The sequence below is a fragment of the Capsaspora owczarzaki genome, assembly GCF_000151315.2.
Source record: "Capsaspora owczarzaki ATCC 30864 unplaced genomic scaffold supercont2.3, whole genome shotgun sequence".
Lineage (NCBI taxonomy): Eukaryota > Filasterea > Ministeriida > Capsasporidae > Capsaspora > Capsaspora owczarzaki.
In genome coordinates this window covers 2,155,545-2,177,387 of record NW_011887294.1, presented here as the reverse complement: position 1 = coordinate 2,177,387, position 21,843 = coordinate 2,155,545, and the positions used below count along the sequence as shown (strand labels likewise).

Here is a 21,843-nt window from a genome sequence, read left to right as displayed (position 1 = left end):
TTCTTTCTTTCTGATTTTTTTTTTTCTGATTTTCGCATCGTTTTCTGTATGTTTTTTTGCATTGCCGTTGTTTTTTTTAGCTTTATCGCAAGAAGGAGTGTGTTTTTCTTCCATGTTTGGTGTTTTCCATCGCGTTGGCATGAAACACGAGTGTGTTTGTGTGTGTGTTCGTGTGTGCGTGGCAGTGACGGTGCACGAGTGAGCTGACATTGGGGAGCGGCACTCAACCAAGCACATGTGGCGGGCTCCCGCTTTAGCCACAACAGCGCTCTTCCCATCGCTCCAGTCCACTCCACCACTCCACTGCCCATCTTTCACTCACAATTGTATAGTCACCACACTCCAAACGCTCAACGTTAACACTCACAGAAACAAAAAAAAAACACTCACTCCCTTTCACTAGAGCCGGAAAAGCAACCATGACGAACGACGATGTGTGGCTACCACCGAGCGTGTCGCCGCTGGAGAGCGTGCTGGACCGCGAGCTGCGTGAGCGCATCCTCGTGCTTGACGGCGCAATGGGCACCATGATCCAGCGCCACAGACTGTCCGAGGAGGACTTCCGCGACCACCCCGAGCTCAAGGACCACCACAAGCCGCTCAAAGGGAACAATGACATTCTCGTGCTCACCCGGCCAGAAATCATCTACGACATCCACCGCAAGTACCTCGAGGCAGGCGCGGATTTCATCGAGACAAACACGTTCAGCGCGACAGTCATCGCGCAGGAGGACTATGGTCTCCAGTCGTGGGCCTACAAGATCAATGTCGAGGCGGCAAAGCTCGCCAAGCGCGCTTGCGTCGATGTGATGGCTGCAGAAGGGCCGTCGGGCCATCCGCGATTCGTGTGTGGTGCCATCGGCCCGACCAACCGCACGTGCTCGATTGCGTCGGTCGACAAGCCCGAAGAGCGCAGCACCAACTTTGACACGCTCGTCCCGGCGTACAAGGAGCAGGCCCAGGGTCTGTTGGACGGCGGTGCTGACGTGCTGCTCATCGAAACCATCTTTGATACGCTCAACTGCAAGGCCGCGCTCTTTGCGATTGAGACGCTGTTCGACGAGATTGGCCGCCGCGTCCCCATTTTCATCAGCGGCACCATTGTCGACCGAAGCGGTCGCACGCTTTCCGGCCAGACTGGCGAGGCTTTTGTCGTCAGTATTACCCATGGTGAGGCAATTTGTGTCGGTCTCAACTGCGCGCTCGGTGCTTCTGAGATGCGCCCGTTCGTGGAATCCCTCGCGAAAGCCACTCCAGCCTACACGATTTGCTACCCGAATGCCGGTCTCCCCAACACGTTCGGCGGTTACGACGAGACGCCCGAGATGATGGCCGAGAAACTGCAAGAGTTTGCCAAGTCTGGTCTCGTCAACCTGGTCGGTGGATGCTGCGGCACGACTCCCGACCACATTCGCGCGATTGCGAACGCAGTTCGTGGTATTGCTCCTCGCGTGCCAAACAAGACCCAGTGGAACGACACGCTGTTGTTGAGTGGTACGAGGAAGAGTCTGGCAGCCAGTCTCTTTGCGTCGTTTGTGGGGTTGGAGGGGTTTTGTCGCCGGTTTTTCTTTTCTTCTTTTTTTGACTGATTGCTCAATCGTGTGTCTGGATTTTGGACCATCAGGTTTGGAGCCCACCCGAATCAACAAGCTCACCAACTTTGTAAACATTGGAGAGCGCTGCAACGTTGCTGGTTCTCGTCGTTTCGCCAAACTGATTGCAAACGGCAACTATGAGGTAGGCACGAATTTTTGAATTTTTTTGGTCGACATTGCTGCATCCTTGTTCGCTTCCTATTCTAACTCGCTCCGTTTGGGTTTATTTGGTTTGACGCTACCCTTTGGGGACACACGCACTCATCAGGAAGCATTGGCGATTGCCAAGTCGCAGGTTGAGATGGGCGCACAAGTGCTCGATATCAACATGGACGAGGGCATGCTCGACTCCAAGTTTGCCATCACCAAGTTTGTCAACTTTATTGCCTCCGAGCCCGAAATTGCGCGAGTGCCGCTTTGCGTCGATTCGTCCAACTTTGCCGTGGTGGAGGCTGGTCTCAAGTGCGCGCAGGGCAAGTGCATTGTCAACAGTATCTCGCTCAAGGAAGGCGAGGCTGAATTCATTCGCAAGGCTCGCATTGTCAAGCGATTCGGTGCTGCCTGTGTTGTGATGGCATTCGACGAAACTGGCCAAGCGGCTGAGGCGGATCGCAAGCTCGAAATTTGCGCGCGCTCGTATGACCTGCTTGTCGGTCCCAAGGTTCGATTCAACCCCAACGACATTATCTTCGACCCCAACATTCTCACCATTGCAACCGGCATAGAGGAGCACAACAACTATGGTGTCGAGTTTATCGAAGCCACTCGCCGCATCAAGCAGCGCTGCCCGGGCGCCCGCATCAGCGGCGGTGTGTCCAACCTTTCCTTCTCCTTCCGAGGGCAGGACGTCATTCGCGAGTCCATGCACTCGGTCTTCCTGTTCCACGCCATCCGTGCGGGCATGGACATGGGCATTGTCAATGCTGGCATGCTCCCGCTGTACGACGACATTCCCAAAGACCTGCTCGAGTTGTGCGAGGCTGCTGTGCTCAACACCGACCCCAACTGCACGGAAAAGCTGCTTGCGTACGCGCAGGCCAAGGTGAGGTTTTAGAGAGAGAGAGAGAGAGAGAAATTGGGGGAGGGGAGTCTATTGAATGTGAGCAAGGCTGGAAAGCTGCGACAGGGTGAGCTCACTTGAAAGGGAACATCCCCCCAACTAATCCTTGCCGTGCATAGGGCAAAGATGCTGGCAAAAAGGCGGTCGAGGACGAGGCTTGGCGCTTGTTGGATGTCGAGTCGCGTCTCGAACACTCATTGGTCAAAGGCATTGACAAGCATGTCGCGCTGGATGTCGAGGAGGCTCGTCTCAACACGGAAAAGTACCAGCGACCGCTGCATATCATTGAAGGCCCGCTGATGCGTGGTATGAGTGTGGTTGGTGACCTTTTCGGTGCGGGCAAAATGTTCTTGCCTCAAGTCATCAAGTCGGCGCGTGTCATGAAGAAGGCTGTCGCCCACCTCATCCCATTCATGGAGGCCGAGCGCCTGCAGGCCATCAAGGACAATCCCAGCATGACAGAGGCTACCCGCTTTAGTGGGACGATCGTGCTAGCAACCGTCAAGGGCGATGTTCACGACATTGGCAAGAACATTGTCAACGTTGTGCTCGGCTGCAACAACTACCGTGTGATTGATCTCGGCGTTATGACGCCTTGCGACAAGATTTTGGAGACTGCTATTGCCGAGAATGCGGACGTCATTGGTCTGTCGGGTCTGATCACGCCGTCTTTGGATGAGATGATTCACGTCGCCAAGGAAATGGAGCGACGCGGCATGAAGCTGCCTCTGCTGATTGGTGGCGCTACTACATCGCGCACGCACACGGCCGTCAAAATTTCGCCTCGCTACTCGCGTCCCGCCATTCACGTGCTCGATGCTTCCAAGTCGGTCGTCGTCGTCTCGGCTCTGCTTGACCAGCGTTCAAGCCAAGATTACATCAACGACATTTCTGATGAGTATGATGAGATTCGTCACGAGCACTACCAGACATTGAAGGATCGCCAGTACCTGTCTCTTGAAAAGGCCCGCGCGCGTCACGGCGGCCTGCACGACTGGTCCAAAGCGACCATCACCGTCCCCAAGCTCATGGGCACGACTGTCTTCCGTGAGGTTGACCTCAATCGCGTGGTCAAGTATATTGATTGGAAGGTAACGGTGGAATAGATTGTGTTTTTTTCGTTTTTGTTTTTGTTTTTGTGTTTGTTTGTTTGTTTGGCGGTTTGTTTGTCGCGCGACGCATTGCTCACTCTCGCTCTTTTGCCGCGCTACCAACTAGCCCTTCTTTGAGGTGTGGCAACTCCGTGGCAAGTACCCCAACCGTGGCTATCCCAAAATTTTCAACGATGCGACCGTTGGCGCTGAGGCGCGCAAGACCTTCAACGACGCCCAGACCATGTTGTCAAACATCATTCGGTAATTCTGTGGTGCATTCGTTTTCGTGTTTCCAAGCGCTCCTGCCTTAACTCTTCATCGCTTTACCCCACATGAACAGCAACAAGACCATGCATTGCGTTGGTATCATTGGCATGTATCGTGCCAACTCTGTGGGCGATGACATTGAGGTGCTTTCTCAGGACGGCGCAACCAAGCTTGCCACTTTCCACGGCCTGCGTCAGCAAGCAGAGAAGGAGGCGGAAGACGAAGAGCCGTACTACTGCCTTTCCGATTTTATCGCCCCAAAGGCGTCAGGCGTGGACGACTACCTTGGCGCGTTTGCGGTCGCTACTTTCGGAGCGGACGAAATGTGCCAGCAGTTGGCGGTAAGGGGCGATCTTGCTGCGCTTGCTGCTTGGTTTGGCAAGGTCCTTCGGCTTTGCTGATGGTTTTTTTTTTTGTGTGTGTGTGTGTGTGTGCTTGTTTGTTTGTTCGTTTTCTATTTTCATGCTTTAGGCCCAGCACGACGACTATGGCGTCATCATGGTGAAGGCGATTGCCGATCGCTTGGCCGAGGCGTACGCGGAAATGCTGCATGAGGACGTTCGTCGTGACCATTGGGGCTATTCCAAGGAGGAAAAGCTCACCACCGATGACTTGCTGAGCATTCAGTACCAGGTACAGAATGTTTTCCCTGTGTTTCAGTCATGCGCGTTGAAGCTTTGGTTTTTGTTTTGTTGTTTTGGGTTTTTTAACGTTGAGCATCCGCTTGCTTTCTCAGGGTATTCGCCCAGCTCCTGGCTACCCCAGCCAGCCTGACCACACTGAAAAGCGCATCATGTGGGACTTGCTCAAGGTGGAGGAGCAGTCCGGCATCGGGCTGACGGAATCGCTGGCCATGACACCTGCGGCCGCTGTTTCCGGCCTGTACTTTGCCAATGCCCACTCCAAGTACTTTGCGGTGGGCAAGATCACCAAAGATCAAGTGCAAGAGTATGCAACTCGCTCTGGCCAGCCGCTTGAGACCGTTGAGCGCTGGCTTATGCCGATTTTGTCTTACGATGCAGACTAAGCATTACATTTATCGAATTGTGTTTTTCGTTTGTTGTGGTCGGTTTGCATGCACCAATCCTACTGGTATCGTTTCTTCGTGGAGGTCAATGAAAGAGTTCAAAAATTTCCTGATACAATGTGCAGCAAAGGACAAAGGCGCAACGTTTATTTCATGTATTGGGTCATCAGAAATACTCAGTTGCTGATAGACAGAGGGGAGGGCAACCCTCGTCAAAAGGTTTCCAAAGTGGGGGGTTGGCAAACAAAGGCAAACCAAAGCTAAGCTGCGATGCAACTGACGGCAATGTTGATTACTTGTCTGCAAGAACAGCCGACGAGTGAACAGTCTGGAACCGACCTGACGGATCAGCGTTGCAGCCCCATTCGCCCTTGGGAATCCAGCGCATGACTGTGCTGGCGACGGTTGCAGGGAATTGCTCGTCAAACATCTCGCGATACCAGTACGCCTCCTTGGTTTGAGGCGTGTCGTGCGGGAATCTGACGGCAGCGCTCGCCAGCTGGGCATCCGTCACGGCCTGTTCTGCAGCATCCTTGAGCGAATCAATCCAGCTGTAGCCGACACCGTCGGAAAACTGCTCCTTTTGCCGCCAGAGCACAGATGCCGGCAAATAGGGCTTGTCCGCAGTGTCAAACGCCTTTCGTAGCACGTGCTTTTCGATGTGCGTGGGCTGACGGTGCAGCTTTTCCGCTGGATCAAAGCTCATGGCCACATCCAAAAAGGCCTTGTCGAGGAAAGGAACACGCGCCTCCACGCCCCACGCCATGGTGGACTTGTTCGCGCGCAGGCAGTCTGACAAGTGCAGGTTGCCGACGCGCTGGATGGTTTCCTTGTGCAGGTCGGCCGCAGACGGTGCCTTGTGGAAGTACAGGTAGCCTCCAAAGATCTCATCGGAACCTTCGCCAGAAAGGACCATTTTGACGCCTGTCGCCTTGATGCGGCGCGAGAGCAGGTACATGGGTGTGCTGGCGCGGATGGTGGTCACGTCGTAGGTCTCCAAGTGGTTGACAACATCCCTGAGCGCGTCGTGGCCATCCTGGATGGTAAAGTGGAACTCGTGATGCACAGTGTTCAGGTGCTTGGCCACGACTCGCGCTGCTTCGAGGTCTGGAGCATTCTTCAGCCCGATGGCAAAGGAGTGCAGTCGCGGCCACCAGTTGACGTGGCTTTCGTCGTTCGCCGGGGGGTTGTTCGCGAGCTGTTCGAGGTGGCGCGAGGCGATTGCAGCAACGAGCGAAGAGTCGAGTCCTCCAGAGAGCAGCACGCCAAACGGCACGTCGCACATGAGTCGCTTGATGACGGCGGCTTCGAATGTCTCCCGCAATAGTTTGAGATCGCACGGCTGAGTCGGAATGGCAGTGCTGGTCATCCATTCAGGCTGGTAGTAGCGCACGAGGCCGGTTTTGCTTGAAAAGAGGTGACCCTGTCAAGAACGTGTTGCATTGTGAGTTGTCGTTGTGTTGAAATTCTCATTGAAGGGGAAGCATAGATTGAAAAAAGTTGCGTGAGATGAAACTCACCGGTGGAAACACTTCAATGCGTGAGCAGTTGTCCTTGAGCGATTTGGCCTCCGATGCGTACCAAAGCGAACCATCGTCGCCCCATCCACGGTACAGGGGAGTGATGCCAATAGGATCACGGGCAACAATGTGCGTGTCGTTCTCGACGTCGTACAGCACGAACGAGAACATGCCATCGAGGTGCTCGGCGAGTTGGGTGCCGTGTTTGATGTACTATCGAGGATGATCAAAGAGTAAGTAACGAGAGACGGCGAGGTTGGTCTCCACACGCACTCGTCTAACAAATTCGCAACAACTCTGGCTACGGCTCCTTACCAGCGGGATGATCACTTCGCAGTCCGAGCCGGTTTGGAACTGGTAAGATTCTCCAAGTTGCTTCCGATGGTGTTGGTGGTTGTAGATTTCACCATTGACAGACAAGATGAACTTGTTGTTGGCATCGGTGAGCGGTTGGGCACCGTTGTCTAAAGAGGTACCAAAAGCTGGTGAATAAGCGGTGCGCGTTCGTGTGTCAAATTGACGATGTATCGCCATCACTTACCGAGATCAACGATAGCTTGGCGCTCGTGAGCCAACGCGTTGTTGCCAACAATCTTGAGACCGTTCCAATCAGGACCGCGGTGGCGCAAGCTGTACCTCAGCAAAACATGCCAAGATGAGTGCTTCATGGAAGGCAGTGCGTTGTTATTTTGTCAACGTTCGATGCCATCGTACCGAGCAGAAAGCTTGAGTGCTGTTTGGCGCAGATCGGCTGGTTGAGCATACTTGAAGACGGCGAATATTCCACACATTTTGGTGTAGCTTCTGTGAGATCCAAGATATGATATAGTTCTGGTGAGTTTCAATGCAAACGAGTAGTTTGGATGGATTGTGATCAAAAATATGTTACTCAGAAAGTTGCAAGTTAGAACAATGAGGACTGATCGCGCTTGGGCAATAATCCTTGATGTTTTTCAACCAAATGATGGCAAAAATGATCTGAAACCTCAACAAGTCAATCTTATGGCAATGTCGATTGGATGATTTGTTTTTTGATCTGCCAACATCGCGCTATGATTTTGATCTATTTTGATCTGACACGACACACCACGCGGCTGGTGGCAGTGACGCAATCCCCTTCTGAGTCGTCTCCTTGCTAAGCCCTGTCCTATTTCCACAATGTTTTCCTGAACTTTTCTCATGTATGTCCCTCATGTTGGTGTGCTGAACAGACGACACTCGCTGTCGCAAATCCAGCGTCCGTTTGCTTTTGTGTTTGTTTGACCAAACAAACAAAAGGATGTTGTTTTGATATGTTATGTGTTGCCATGACACAATCAACCCGTCTCTGGCCATTCCGATCGAATGATTTTGATCTATGTTGAGCTATGACATGATCGCCATGCGGCGACGGCGGCGGCGGCGGCGGCGGCGGCAGGCCATGACTCAATCAACCAGATGCAGCGATGACTCCACAGTGCCAATTCGCGGCAAATTTCAGCAATCCGAGTTACCAGTCCCACCCCACCCCCAATCTGGTCGCAGCAGGACGACCCGATCAGACCACATTCACCAATGATAATTCACCGTCGATCCAGCTGTCGTTGATCTGCCTGTCACCAGAAACAGTCACGAATGACCCGATTGTGGATTATTGGGGTCGGGATTTGGTTTTCTTCGGGTATTTGAGCCCGTTTTTGTTTGTGGTATTTTCACATGTCTTTTTGAAGCCTCGTTGTGTGCAGTCCCATCCCACTGGAATGAATGCAACGGCGCAGACAGAGCGGACGTTGGCAGCCGTCGGCGTTGTTGCTCCACAGTTGATGTGAATGGTATGCACTGTGGTTTCGTTTCGAGGTTTTGAAATTGGTGACCGCCCCCCTCTCCTGCTCGACTCGCCCTTCTCCTTCTGCTCCTTCACTGTGCCTCGACTGGGATCCGTCTTGGGCTGTGTGTACGTCGTTGATGATAAACTCGTGAAGGGTGTGCGAGCTAGTGAGACTGCTCCAAATCTCGTGATTACTAGTCCAATTTGAAGGAAGCAGCGAGTTTGGTGGTAGAACGGGTTTGGGAGCGAAACGAGTTGAGTCTGTGTCGGAGTTCGGCTTACAAATCGAAGGGGAATTAAAACAAGGAGTGAAAGTTAAATGTTTGTCGCAAACCGCCCAAAGTCAAAAAGGGTCGAAACTCAAGCGGCAATGTCAGAACGAAACAAAACCGACACAATCAATGGTGCTCCACTGAGAGCTACCACTGCTCTTACAGTTGGAAATTGTGTACGTCTTTCAACGTGTTCGCGTTAGAACAGATGAAAACCTATGATTGATATTGCTCGGTCGGCTCATTGGACCGGAGGGTCAAACAATCGAACGTCACTGCAGTGCCACAAATGCTCATCCTTTAACTCGAAGAACAACTACAACAGCTCGAGTCTTTCCCGTTCGTTCAGATGGTTACCTGAGGAAATATGTTTCTCAACTGGTTTTTGAGATTGGATGATGGGACAAGTCTGCAAATCAGGTCGTTGGCGGTGAACCAATTTCGGTCGGATTTCCGTAACGGCAATGGCCCACTTGCAGAAGCATTTGTGATGTCAAATTTGTGAGACTCCGATTCCCACGGGTTGGGGCTTAGAGCTATTGGCCAGGTAACGTCGATTGATTGATACAAAATGCGCAATGACAGCTATCCAAAAGCATCCAAATACACCAGAATATGCTAAATCCTCATTAACTACCACCGGCTAACCTCGCCGGCTGGACGGACGCAAACTCGGGTCCTGACACTCTACTCCATCTCCGACAGACCTCCGCTGTGCTGGATACGGTATTGCGGCTACACCGCACAGAACCAAAAACACACTTCCTACAACTTCCCCATCGTTACACCAGCCTGACAAAACACACACAAATAATATGAACCAACAAGCTTGTTCCTTGACCCAAGAGGTAGAGACCGCCTAACTTGTTCATGCGAAGAGCACCTTGCGTCTCGACAGCCAAACGCACGTATCCATGTTCACAGCCTTCTTCAATCCCAGCTCTGGCTCTCCAGCACCTTTCCGTTGGACCTTCTTGTCCCAGTGTTATGGAGACCAACCAGGCATGGCGATTCCTTCGACCGACTTGTCCTTCCATGACCGACCGCGTTGGTGGAAAACCCACATGGCTTCTTCCAATCTTGCAACTTGACGATCGCCTCCACCCGAGGCGCGTCGACGTCTTCACGCGTCTACGCTCTTGGGCGACTTGACTACACTTGTTCATCTCGCGGCTGGCGGCGCGCGCGAGGCCTGCTACTTGGAACACGGCTCGGACCAAGCAGCACGAGACCGCGTGGACCTGCACTTCCTTCGACCGCCACAGCTTCAGCGGCCGAGTGCCAGAGTCCACCTCACCATCACCGATCACATCCAACCGACGTCAGGTGGCCCTCATTGATTGCGCATTATGTGAGACTCCGATTCCCACGGGTTGGGGCTTAGAGCTATTGGCCAGGTAACGTCGATTGATTGATACAAAATGCGCAATGACAGCTATCCAAAAGCATCCAAATACACCAGAATATGCTAAATCCTCATTAACTACCACCGGCTAACCTCGCCGGCTGGACGGACGCAAACATTTGTGATGTCAAATTGACTTGATGCGTAGATATATTGCGTGATGTATGTATGCAGTGAGTAGTGTCGTGATGGTGTTCGTGGGTATCACCACATCGTTTGTGTGAAACAATGCAGCGCTCTTCCAGGTAACAATGTTGCGGACGGGATCACATCGGAAAGTTTCACTTTACTCAAACTTGCACCCAAGCGTACTAGTCGGCTCTTCTACACTAGCATCATAAACTAGACACTCTTGCACACTCAGAATGGCCAGAGGGAGGCCACAGAGTACGAAATCAAGCACTACAGGGCCGTGCAAAGGTGCCAAATTGCTGAACTGAGCCGCAATTTCGACGTGCAGCGAATCCCTTCACCCACAACCGACACCCAACATTGCCATATCAATAACAACACAATGCTTCATCCACCATGCTTTCAAAAAGCTTTCATGCGGCCTTTGCTACGTAAGTTTCGCCCACCAATCGCTCCGCTCAACAAAACCCCACACATTTTACCCTTCGTTCCTTTCCAGATCCAGCGATTTCCACCCCACATTTTCCAATCAATCATCTCAAACGAATACACCCATCTTTCACACACCCTCACATCTGAAACTGTGCTCCAATCGATGACCACTTTTTTTTTTTTCTTCTTTCTTTTTGTATTTCTTGTTTTCCATTGAAATTGAATGGCAGCAAAGGCGACCACCCAGCCGCTGCCGCTGCAGCAACAGCAGTACCCGCCGCTGCCGCTGCTCAAGCTGGACAGTCCCGAGTATTCCAAGCTGACGGAAGCGCAGCAGAGCGTGGCCCAGCTCAAGTACCTGACGTCGCTGCTGAGCACCATCGCTCAAACACAACCGGTAAGCTGAGATCTCGTCGGCCCGTTCCCCCTCAACTCCCAGCGCCAGAACTGCGAGTGCGCTCACGGTAGAGTGGCATTTGCCATACATCTGGTGTCTGTCTACAACTTCCAGGCGGCCATCAAGCAGTCACAAGAGCCGGTTGAGGAGCTCCTCGCTCGAATGCTCGGCAACCCGAGCCCAGTGCATCGCCGACTCGTCGCAGAGTGCTGGGTCGCGCTGTATGCAATAGGAGGGTCGCCCAAGCTGAATGCGACCGCAAACCGGCTGCTCGACTGGGTCAAGGTGGCCATGGACCGCAAAGACGCAGTGACACCGCAGCGAATGTAAAAATGCCGTCGTTTTGCTTCAGAGTCACGTCACCAGCAGCAGCTTGCCGAACAAAAAGGGGGTTAGGGGTCGGGTTTGTATTGTGACTCACGAAATTGCCAATCTGTTATTCGATGCATACTCAGTGGTGCCGTTACCGTTATTGGTGCGATTTACAACTCGAATATTGGCCGGCAGGTCAGTCGTCCGCGCACTCTGCAAATTCTCTGATTCGCACACACACGCACACTCATGCTCGATCTTGCATGCTGTTGTCCAATTAGATTGGAGCATTGTTCCAAGACGTGGCACATGTCTTCCTCAAAGTGTTCAAGAACGCAGATGTAACAGCATCAACCAAACATCAATTTTTGCTGCTTGCCGCATTCTGCAATACTGACCAGCTGCACTTGTCTCTTGATGCACACCGATGCACTGATACACAGGGCGCGATGCGCAGCGAGTTGCTAATCGCTCTTGAACGAATGGTCGAAGGTCTAGGTGTCTCTGCTGGCTCGGCGCACAAGGAGATTTTCAAAACCATCAAGGAAGGATTCAAAGACAAGTCGCTTTTAGTTCGAGTGCTAACAGCCAAGGTACGTCATCCTGCGTGCATTCACAAACCACCCTTTCATCTACACCTCACTTTTTCTTTTTCTCTCTCCTGTGTCTTTGTGTCTTTGGCTCGAATCGACTCGTGTCCTCGTCTTCTTTCAGTGCTGCGCTGCCATGGCACGACATGCACCTCACCTTGCTACAACAGAGCTGGATGCGGTCATGTCTTTCAGTGGCAAGGCGCTTGAAGGCGCCGACACTGCAGTGCGTGAAAGCGTCGCGGATTTGGTGTCGTATTTGCTTGCCCCTGCGCTCGAAACCATCACCCCGTCTGCTTCTGGCAGTGCGCCGACAAGCAGCGGCGGTGGTGCATCTGCACGCGTTGCTGCAGTGCTTGGACGAGGCGGTGCTGGTCTTGGAGGCGATTCCTCGTCCACCCGCGATGCAGCCAGCTCGGCCTTGTTTGGTGCCAACTCGAGCGGCGGTGGCCAATGGCTCGGATTGCATGACATTCTCGCCAACTTGTCCGGTCTCTTTATTAAAGGCGCAGGCACGAACTCGGCCATTCGCGATGTTCGCGTGGGCATTTCCATGGCCTACCTCGCCTTGTTCCGACGCCTTGGTCCCGCATGGGCTGAGAAGAATCTGCCTGGTGTCATGCGCCATCTGCTCGATCTGCTCTCACATCCCAAGGTGGCTGGTGCAAGCACATCGACCGCGGATGCCTCGCAATCGCGAAATTGCATTTCGTTCATTCTCAATTCTGCTTTAGCCACCATTGTTGGCGAGACTGGGCGACTAAACGCTGTCAAGGAGTTCTCGCTCATACTGGCTGCATATCGCGCATCGACTGCCGCGCCAGAAGTGCATCAGCATGGCGTGGCTTGCTCCCTGTCCGAACTTGCCCACCTCCTGCCTGGCGTTGGCACGTCTGTGCTCGCCCTGTTCGAGTCTCTGATCGAGTCTGTGTTTTGGTTTTTGTCTCTTGGGCTCATTCCTGTCTCGCTGGCTGCGAGCACTTGCTTGCGCTCAATGGCTGTCAACGCTCCTTCGCAACTGGCCGTGTACATTCAGCGGTGCACTGAAATTGTCGTTCAACCGCCCAAGAATGTCGGCGTCGGTGGCAGTGCTGCCCTTCCATTCACATCGGCCGCACCTGCGACAGATGGCCATGCTCGTGCACTTTGCGCCCTACTCACTGCGACGCCCCTGTGCCCGTTGGGTCTGCCAAGCGGAATCCCCACTTCTGTCCTCGACGCAGCCGAAGCCCTCATTCGCGCCAGCGTATCTGGCACCGGCATTGCCGAGCCGACCGACGTGCCGCCGACCACCGAGCTGGCAATGCGTGGCGAGCTCGGCTGGACCATGATTGCGGCGCTCATGTGTGTTGGGCCAACCACCACCCGAGCGTTGATGCCGCGAGTGGTTCCTCTTTGGCAAGAGCTCTTCCCGAAGCCGCCCAAGGAGGAAATCGAAACGCTGAGCAACGCCAACCCAACGCGCAAGTCCATTGCGCTGCTCAACCTGCGCAGCGCCGCGCTCTTGTCTCTGACAACGTTTTGCCGCCAGTGCTCCGAGTTGCTGACTCCGGATGTGCTCAAGCGCATCGTTGCTGTTCTCACCTACGCACGAGTGTACATTTCCATCACCAAGCCAAACAACGACTCCATCGGCCCTCTGCTTGAAGCTCGACTTCGGCTGTACACGGCGTTTGCCTCACTTCCCCTCGCCGCCCTGCAGTCCAACCACACACACATCATCCGCATGGTTGCCATGGACATGGCATTCGATCACGCAACCCCGACGTCGCTCTTGCCATCTCTGTGCCCTTCCGAAGATGGCATCATTGCTGAATGGGTCGCAGACTCGGACAACCGCGGAATCGAACTTCATCTCCAGGCCTGCAGCTCGGCGGCCGAGTGCTCGCTTGATCGTGATACGCTCGGCGTTCTCGTCCTTGGCACAGACGCAGTCTGTCTTCGACCCGCGCTCCCGCTCGAAGTTTCCCTCCAGAACGCGGCAGTCACGCTGTTTTCAGACATTTTCCCGTGTCTTGCTGCCAAGTATCGCGAGGAGAGTATCATGTTCTTTTCGACGGCTGTGACCAAGGCCAAGCCTGCGCATTTACTCGGATTGTTTTATAATGCCGTCTCGGCTTTCATTCGCGCGTTCACGGGGTTGCACGAAGCCAAAGAATCTCTTCCGGCCCCCATGATGCTCAAAGCCAAAGAGATTTTACATGTGCGACAGTTGCTGTGCTCGAGCGTTGCTGGTTGGTGCTTGTGGAATGGTTGTGTTGTTTTTCGCGGTGCTCACCTGGACGATTGTGTGTGTGTGTGTGTTTTTTTTGTTGGCGTACTCGTTGCTCGTTGGTTGACTGGAGTAGATGGCACTGCGCAGCGACGATACCATTCTGCGATGTGGCGCTGGCGAGGCCATCGGCCGGTTGGCCTTGATTTCAGACGACCAACAGCTGGATGAGCTGCTTCGAGAAGTGCTCGAGAAACTCAAGACTGAGCGAGATGGACTGTACCGGGCGGGATTGTGCCATGCGCTCGGTAGCATTCACCGACACTGCGGCAGTCTGCGAACTGGCAAGCACATCAAGGCCAGCATGGCCATGCTCCAAGCGCTGGTGACGGATGCTGTGCCTGCAGTGCAATCCTGGGCATTGCACTCGCTTTGGCTGACTTTTGACGCCGCAGGTGTGACTTTTGCAACGCAAGTCGGAGGTGTGCTCGCGCTGGTGCTGTCACTGCTCCAGTCGGATGTGCACGCAGTGTCATCCGCCTTCCCAATCCATCGCTGCATCTCCCATCTGCTGAACAGTCTTATTACCACAATCGGTCCTGAACTCCAAGTGGACGAAGCTGCCGCATCCGCTTGCTTGATGATTTGCGCCGAGCTGCGCAACCATCCGTCACCGTTTGTTCGGCGCGGCTACGTTGACTGCATGCAACAGCTGCTCTTGTTTGCGCCACGGCACGTCGATGTGCCTGCGCTGGTGCCCTACCTGCAAACCTGGCTGGCAAGTGAGCACCTGGTGCTTCGACGCTCCGCGCTGACGTGCATGCGCCTGGTGGCCCAACGCGAGCCCCAGCTCGTGTCGCACCAGGCCAAACCCATGGAAGAGCAGCTATTTGCCATGCTGGACTCGGAGACAAATGCAGAGATGCTCGAAATGACCAAGAACCTGCTGCTGCTCTTGCTCTACTCTGGCGCCGAGCAAGCACCCTCGCGATGGGTGGCCCTGTGTAAAAACGTGCTGTCCACCTCGTTGAACGAGGCTGCGGACGGCGAGGCAGCCGAGGCATCCGCAACCCCTGCTTCCCAGGCGACGGCACCCAAGCCGTCGTCGGCTGCAAGTGCAAGCAAAGCCCGGAGCGCGCCGTCGCGGAAGCGAGACGACGACGACGATAGTGATGACGATGGCGCCGGTGGAGATGCCGGAGAAGGTGAACAGGATGACGATGAAGCCGATGCTCAAGGGCTCGGTGTTGTCGAAGACTCTTCCTTCATGTCCATCCCCAAATGGACTTCGAAGGTGTTTGCGATGGAATGCCTGCAGCAAGTCATCTCCGCTTGCGTGGGCGACCGTGTCTCTGCGGCTACCTCTGGTGCCACCAAAGCACATTCGGGCCACAACGCATCCGCCGAGAGCGGGCAACGCGGCTCTGCCAGTGCCAGAGATCGTCGCCACGTTGATCTCGCACTTGCGCGGCAGCTTCAGCGGTCTCAGCAAGTCGATTCACTCGCACTCCGTCTGTCCGACCTGATTCGAACATCGTTCAATGCTTCCACGTCAACGCTCGATTCCCTGCGAGACGCCGGCCTGACAATTCTTGACTTGGTCATCCAAGCATTTGCGAATGAAATGGATCCCGACGCCGAGGGCGCCCGACTTCTCGAGCAATACCAAGCGCAGATTAGTGCTGCACTGCGACCGGCATTTGCTGCCGACACTTCTCCTGACGTTACCGCGTCTGCATGTGGCGTATGCGCTGCTTGGATTAGCAGCGGCGTGAGCGAAAATGTTGCCGATCTTCGACGTGTGCTGCAACTGCTCGTGTCGTCGCTGGAGGAGAAAATGTCTGGTAAAGCCACGGCCACCTTCAACGAGAGCACAACCACCATGATCCAGCTGGCCATCGTCACGGCGTGGGCCAAGCTCTATGTGGCTGGCCAGGAGGCCATGGGCAAGAAGCGCTACTTGACCGACATTGTCACCCCTTACTTGCCAACTCTGGCAAAGTACTGGGCATCCGTCCTCCACGACCAGGCCTTGCTCACCTTCCCGGAACCTATCGCCCAACAAGCCCCAACTGCGCCAACCTTCTTTACCCGGTCTTCTCGCAACACTGTGTACGTGCACTTTGAGCATGCCTGGGCGCCCATCGCGCTCGCGTTTGCCTCGCTTGCAGTGTCCGAGCACAGAGATGCCTTCTTTGCGGATGGTGAAATGCCTGGTGTTGCTGACATGCTGGAGTCGGTCAAAAAGCACCACCATCACGAGGAGCGAGCCACCGAAACGCCAGCTCTGCCTGTGTCTGTAGTTGTGCCCGCACCTGTGCCTGCGCCGGCTGTGGTCGCTTCACCATCTGCCACCACTTCCCTGCCCACAGTAGCAGCAACACATCCTGCAGCAGATGCCCATGTTGACGATGATGATGATGATGATTTTGGCTCGTTCGCAAGCAATTCCGCATCGTCTCCTGCAGAATCTGCGACAAACACTGCCGGCTCGGCATTGACAACCACTGCCCAACCAGTCACTCCATCTGTCGCGCCCAGCGTGATCAACGCCGATGCTGACGCGGACGACGACTTTGGTTCATTTGGCAGCTTTGCATCAGGAGCGTCTGGCGTGTCTGCAGCTGCACCGCTCGACGCCGTTACTGACGCGACTTCCAACCCAACGCAAGCTGAGACCGGCCACGATGACGACGATTTTGGTAGTTTCAGCACTCCTGCTCCAGCTCCAGCTCCAGCTCCAGCTCCTGCTTTCGCTGCGACAGAAAGCGACAGTGATGATGGGTTTGGGGCTTTCAGCACACCATCGGCCAGCATTGCTAATGACGTTCCATCCGAGTCGGACGACTTTGCTGCCTTTTCTAATGCACAAGTGTCTTCACCGCTCGCTCTCAATGCTACTGAAAAGAAGGATGACGATGATGATGGCGACTTTGGTGCGTTCGGGGCCTTTGAAAATCAGACGCCCGTCGAAACGCCAGTCCCCGAAACGCCAGTCCCCCAAACTGCTGCTGCTGACGAGGACGACGACTTTGGGGTGTTTGCCACCCCAAGTGCTAGTTCAGCGGCAGTCGAGTTGCAGCCATCGACTGAAACTTCGACCCCAACAACCTCCATTCCTCCTCCAGGCGATTCCAAAGCCTTTGGAACGGCCGACGTCTTCTCGTCCAACCAACAACCGACCACGACCCAGCCTCTTGACAACGAAAGCGACGATTTCGGCGCGTTCGGCGCGTTCGGATCACCCACCCAACCAACCGAGGCCAAACCTGTCGGAAACAGCAACGACGACGGTTTCGGGGCATTCTCCTCAACCCAGCCTGGCGACAATGCTGACGACGATTTTACCGCCTTTGGAGCGTTCGGAGCGTCTGGAGCGTCTGGAGCAACTACGCAACTGACTGACAAGCAGATCGACGAGGACGATGATTTTGGCGCGTTTGGAGCAGTTCCGGCATCCACCGCCGTCCCCCACGGCGCTCCTTCCGACAAGCCTAGTGGTGACGATGAGGAAGATTTTGGAGCGTTCGGGTCTTCGCCGTTCGTCTCTGCAGAGTCTAGCTCGACGCCTGCAGGCGATGGCGCCAATCACACCAACCAAGCAGCTGAAAACCCATCGTTGGAAACGGCCTCTGCACAGAATGTGGCTAGCGCACAAGAGAAGAACGACGACTTTGGTGCGTTTGGAGCATCCCCGTTTGCACCTTCTTCAGCTCATAAGGTGCACGACGAAGACGACGGATTTGGTGCTTTTGCATCCAGTTCCGCGAACGACGATAACGACTTTGGAGCGTTTGGTGCTTCGCCCGCGCCCCTGCCTGCTACCCGCGCTATTGTTGGTGACAATGATGATGACGACGATTTTGGCGCATTCGGTTCTGGCAGCGTCTCTGCCACGAACAAGAAGAACGACGACTTTGCAAGCGCCTTCGGGTCGAATGACAACTCCAAGAGCAAACCATCGAGTTCAGAGGAATTCGGGGTCTTTGATACTCCAACTTTGGCAGCCTCAGGTCCCAATGCAGACGACGAGGACGACTTTGGTGCGTTTGCAGGAACCGCTGCCTCATCTTCGACAGTTGCGAAGCCTGCTGCCGAACAGAGCGATCCTTTCGCTTCCCAGGCAAAGCAGGACGATAATGATGATGATTTTGCAGACTTTGGCTCATTCTCAGCACCCGCCGCTGTGCTCAAGGAGGTCGCAGCACCAGCTCCCCTTGCACCACCAGCAGCTGTTCATCCCATTTCGATTCCCGCCCAGCCTGCCGCATCTGCACCAGTCGTTGCCGCTGTCGCCCATCCTGCTGCCGTCGTCCCTCCTGCGGCCTCTGCAGTCCCTGCCGCTCCTGTGACACACACCGCTCCACCAACCACTGCAGCTTCCACAACCGCTCCAGCGGTCCTTCAGCCTGCCGTTCCCAAGGCTCTCCCTCCTGTGGAGCACTCTGGCTCTGCCGTCGAAACGAGCCGCACTTTCCACCTCGTTTTTACCAGTTGCTTGCATGCGCTCTCAAGCGCGCGTCACGCCTCAACTCTGCTGCCATGCCTCAAGGCGGTGCGCTTGCTGCTCTCTGCCGCGTACCGTCCGACAGGCAGCGCTGATCTCGCAGGTCCTTTCTACGTGGCCGGACTCTCGCCCGACCTGCTTGTAGATTTGATCGAAGCGCTTCACCGTCTCCTTCAAACGCAAGAGCAGGAGGTCCAACTCGCCGTGATGGTTGTGGTTGATCAGCTCACAGCTGGCGCCTTCCAGCTGGAGCCGTCGACGTCCACGGAACTGGTGGCGGGACAGTCGCCCTTGCTTGCATTGATTGACGTTTGCATGTGTGCCGTGCTTCGTCAATTGCCCAGCATCGACCCTTCCTTTGTAGATCCGCAAGGGTCGGCGGCACACGCGCATCTCGGTGCCACACAGCTGTCGTTGCTGCTGCTTGCGCTGAACAGCCTCTGTCGCCTTCCTTTGCTCTGTGGCCCCGCGCTCACCCTGCACACCACGCCTCTGGTCTTGTATGTGCTAGTGTCCGTACTAAGCAAGGCGGAGGAGGCAGTCCTCCAAGAGACCATTCTTCGCAACATGCGAGAACTGCTTGCCTTGCCAGTGTCGGCATCTCTCGGCTGGACTGATGCGCAGTTGGAGCAATGGCATGGTGTTCGTTTGTCCTGCTGGAGCTCGCTTGTCGAGCAGCTGGCATTGCACAGTGGGCGTTCGGTTGCCATTTCACGCTCGTTGGTGCTGGCCCTGACGCTCACCCTGATTGCGTGCTCGGAGATTCCTCGTGCTCGTTCTCAAGCAGGCAAAGTTGGTCACCTCTTTGCCGAGCTGATGAATCCCACTGTGCCTGTCGAAGTAAGGCGTGGTCTTTTGATTGTTGCTGTTTGATGTTGATTCCTTTTTGTCGCTTACGTCGCTCGTCACTTTTGTTTGCCACCCCTTTAGCTGACCAAAGCAGCCCTGCATGCCATCAGCACAATCATCAAGCAGACCGAGGTGCATCTGATGGCCGAAGTGTGCTCCACCAGTGTCCAAGCTGTGATTGCGCGTATCCAGGCCGGGTCGGAGCTTCGCACGCGACCCAAGTCTGAGATTGAAGTCAGCACTGTCCTCGAAAGTGTTGGGGTTATTGAACTTTTGCTATCTCGCGTCGATGCCAGTGAGTAGCTTTTGCGTATTTTGTGTTCCGTGTTCTGTTTGAGTGGTTTTTTGTTCGGCGCTGACTCACCTTGTCCATGTGCCGCAGAGACGGAAATTCTTGGAGCACTCGTTCATTGCTGCGTGCCTCTGTTGCAGCTCTCAACGGATCCCGAGCCTGCCCCGCCGATGCTGGCGCCGTTGCACACCGTTGCTTTCGGTTTGCTGACACGGGTTGGACCGCAGTACCCGGACGCCTTCCGCCAGGTGATGAGCCAAGTGTCGCCGGCATTCAAGGCTCGTCTGGAGGCTGCTGTGCGCGCCAACCTTGCTGCTGCCCAAGAGCAGCAAGCCAAGCAAGCTCAACTGGAGCAACAGCGTCAAGAGCTTGCGGCCAAGCGCGCCGCTACAGTCGCAGCTCTCACTGCCGCGCCCACCATTCAACTCAAGATGAACTTTTAACTCGCGCTTGTCTCGTTTGGTGGACAGGGCGCTATTTGGTGTTCTTGTCTTTGTTTTGTTGTATTTTTTGTGAACAGGAGCTTTTTTTTGGAAAACCATTTTTTTTCATCTCAAAATCGTATGACAACAATGACTACAGCAATTTGCAACTATCTAGAAAACACACACAGCCTCAGGCGTTTGGGGGGGAGGGCGCGAGGCACTTTGATGTTTGGCTGTTTTAAGCAAACTTGAGACCGAGCGCCAGACCAGTGGCAAAACCAGTGCTTGAGGGAAGTGCATAGCGAGCAACCTCCATGGCGTGCTCGTAGAGGTGCTTGATGTCGGCTTCGTCGACCTTGCCATCCCGGTTGACATCGAGAACGGACTTGACGTCCTTCTCAATCTTACCCCAGTTGACGTGAATGTAACCGGCGTACTGGGCAGCCTGCAGACCGACAAAACCCATTGCCAGCACCATTGCGACGGCCTTGCCAACCTTCTTGGCAGCATAGCCGGCCGCAAAGCCCGACACGGTGCCCATCGAGAGCTGCTGGGCGAGCGGGGCAAGCAGTGCCTTGACATCGTCCGGCTTGATGTGCTTTTGCGCAGCAACTGTTGTGTTTTCCATTCCAATCAAAAGATGCAAGCGAGACGTGAGCTGAGCGTGAACAAGGTCACAAGTCACAAGTCACAGTCCAGGGAGGGGGTGGCGGAGGAGAAGAGGGAAATGGGAAATGAGGGCAGAATAGGAATGAGCTTGGCTGTGGAAACGCGAGGCCACGTCAAGAGGAGCTCTCGGATACGAAGCACAAAGGACGTAGGTACTGAAGCTCAGTGGACCATTGCACCAGTCGAAGAGGTAGTAGTCGTAGCAGCAGCAGGTAGCACTCTTGAATCGAGCGACCAAGACATTTGGTATTCACACATGTTTCGCCGTCGTTGTTCGCGCTTACGAATCAGAGCCGCGGCTTCGTCGGAAGGGACGCTCGAGGCAGCTGCGTCCGTCTTGTTGGACTTGTCGGAAGTAGTAGTCATGTTTGGGGAACCTTGATGGAGTTGGTGAAAATAAGCGAGATCAAAGACTGAGGGGTGAGTTCTTTTTTGGTAGCGAGGTAAAAGTGCATTTTCGTATGAAATGCCAAACCACAATGCGAACGGCGGGAAATTCGAGAACGGGTGGTCAACCTTCGCCTGCAAGTTTGGTTTTGGCGTGTTGTTGCTGCTGTGTTGCGATCTGCCCAGTTTGCTGCATGTGTGGAGTGCGTGAATGCGAGAACAAGGGTACGGAGGCGACTGCGCGGGCTTGCAGAAACGAGCGGGCGCCATGCGCTGCTGCGTCACACAATCAAACTCTGGTCGCCAAGAATCAAAGCACTCGCTGGCTGTTCTATATGCGGACGGATGCCACTTCTATGCGTCCGGAAACACCGCGCACAGCCCGATCCTTGGCGATTAGAGCAACCTAAGGACTTCCTCCACAAATTTGGCTTTCAACAAATCTCCGAGCCAGGTTTACTAAGTGAAGACCACATTTTTTTTTCTTGTCTTTGTCTTCGATTCTCGCGACCCTTTTCCGACCTTACCGACCTCTCTATGACAATTCCTAACCTCGCTCAATCTTTCTCGAGATCTGGTTTGTTGAGATCTG

At 54.6% G+C, this 21,843-nt stretch overlaps 4 protein-coding genes across 4 annotated transcripts; 2 read left to right on the top strand and 2 right to left on the bottom strand.

Moving 5' to 3' along the window:
* Positions 1-10: 10 nt before the first annotated feature.
* CAOG_02686 (5-methyltetrahydrofolate-homocysteine methyltransferase) lies at positions 11-5,153 on the top strand. Its single transcript, XM_004349386.2, has 9 exons — positions 11-46; positions 404-1,494; positions 1,625-1,737; positions 1,864-2,637; positions 2,775-3,746; positions 3,874-4,010; positions 4,090-4,357; positions 4,488-4,649; positions 4,753-5,153. The coding sequence occupies exons 2-9, from the start codon at positions 420-422 to the stop codon at positions 5,041-5,043; spliced, it is 3,792 nt and encodes a 1,263-aa protein (XP_004349436.1). The 5' UTR covers positions 11-46; positions 404-419; the 3' UTR covers positions 5,044-5,153.
* Positions 5,151-7,490, bottom strand: CAOG_02685 (asparagine synthetase). The gene is made up of 6 exons (XM_004349385.2): positions 7,453-7,490; positions 7,278-7,367; positions 7,105-7,193; positions 6,879-7,027; positions 6,564-6,776; positions 5,151-6,466 (listed from the first exon to the last, which is right to left on the bottom strand). The coding sequence occupies exons 2-6, from the start codon at positions 7,352-7,354 to the stop codon at positions 5,336-5,338; spliced, it is 1,659 nt and encodes a 552-aa protein (XP_004349435.1). The 5' UTR covers positions 7,355-7,367; positions 7,453-7,490; the 3' UTR covers positions 5,151-5,335.
* Positions 7,491-10,803: 3,313 nt separating this feature from the next.
* CAOG_02684 (hypothetical protein) lies at positions 10,804-20,308 on the top strand. The gene is made up of 9 exons (XM_004349384.2): positions 10,804-11,008; positions 11,123-11,334; positions 11,464-11,515; positions 11,602-11,661; positions 11,764-11,913; positions 12,035-14,113; positions 14,259-19,469; positions 19,560-19,773; positions 19,861-20,308. The coding sequence occupies exons 1-9, from the start codon at positions 10,835-10,837 to the stop codon at positions 20,211-20,213; spliced, it is 8,505 nt and encodes a 2,834-aa protein (XP_004349434.2). The 5' UTR covers positions 10,804-10,834; the 3' UTR covers positions 20,214-20,308.
* Positions 20,253-21,272, bottom strand: CAOG_02683 (hypothetical protein). The gene is made up of 2 exons (XM_004349383.2): positions 21,149-21,272; positions 20,253-20,807 (listed from the first exon to the last, which is right to left on the bottom strand). Exons 1-2 carry the CDS (start codon positions 21,228-21,230, stop codon positions 20,434-20,436), a joined length of 456 nt encoding a protein of 151 aa, XP_004349433.2. The 5' UTR covers positions 21,231-21,272; the 3' UTR covers positions 20,253-20,433.
* Between the last annotated feature and the right edge of the window lie 571 nt (positions 21,273-21,843).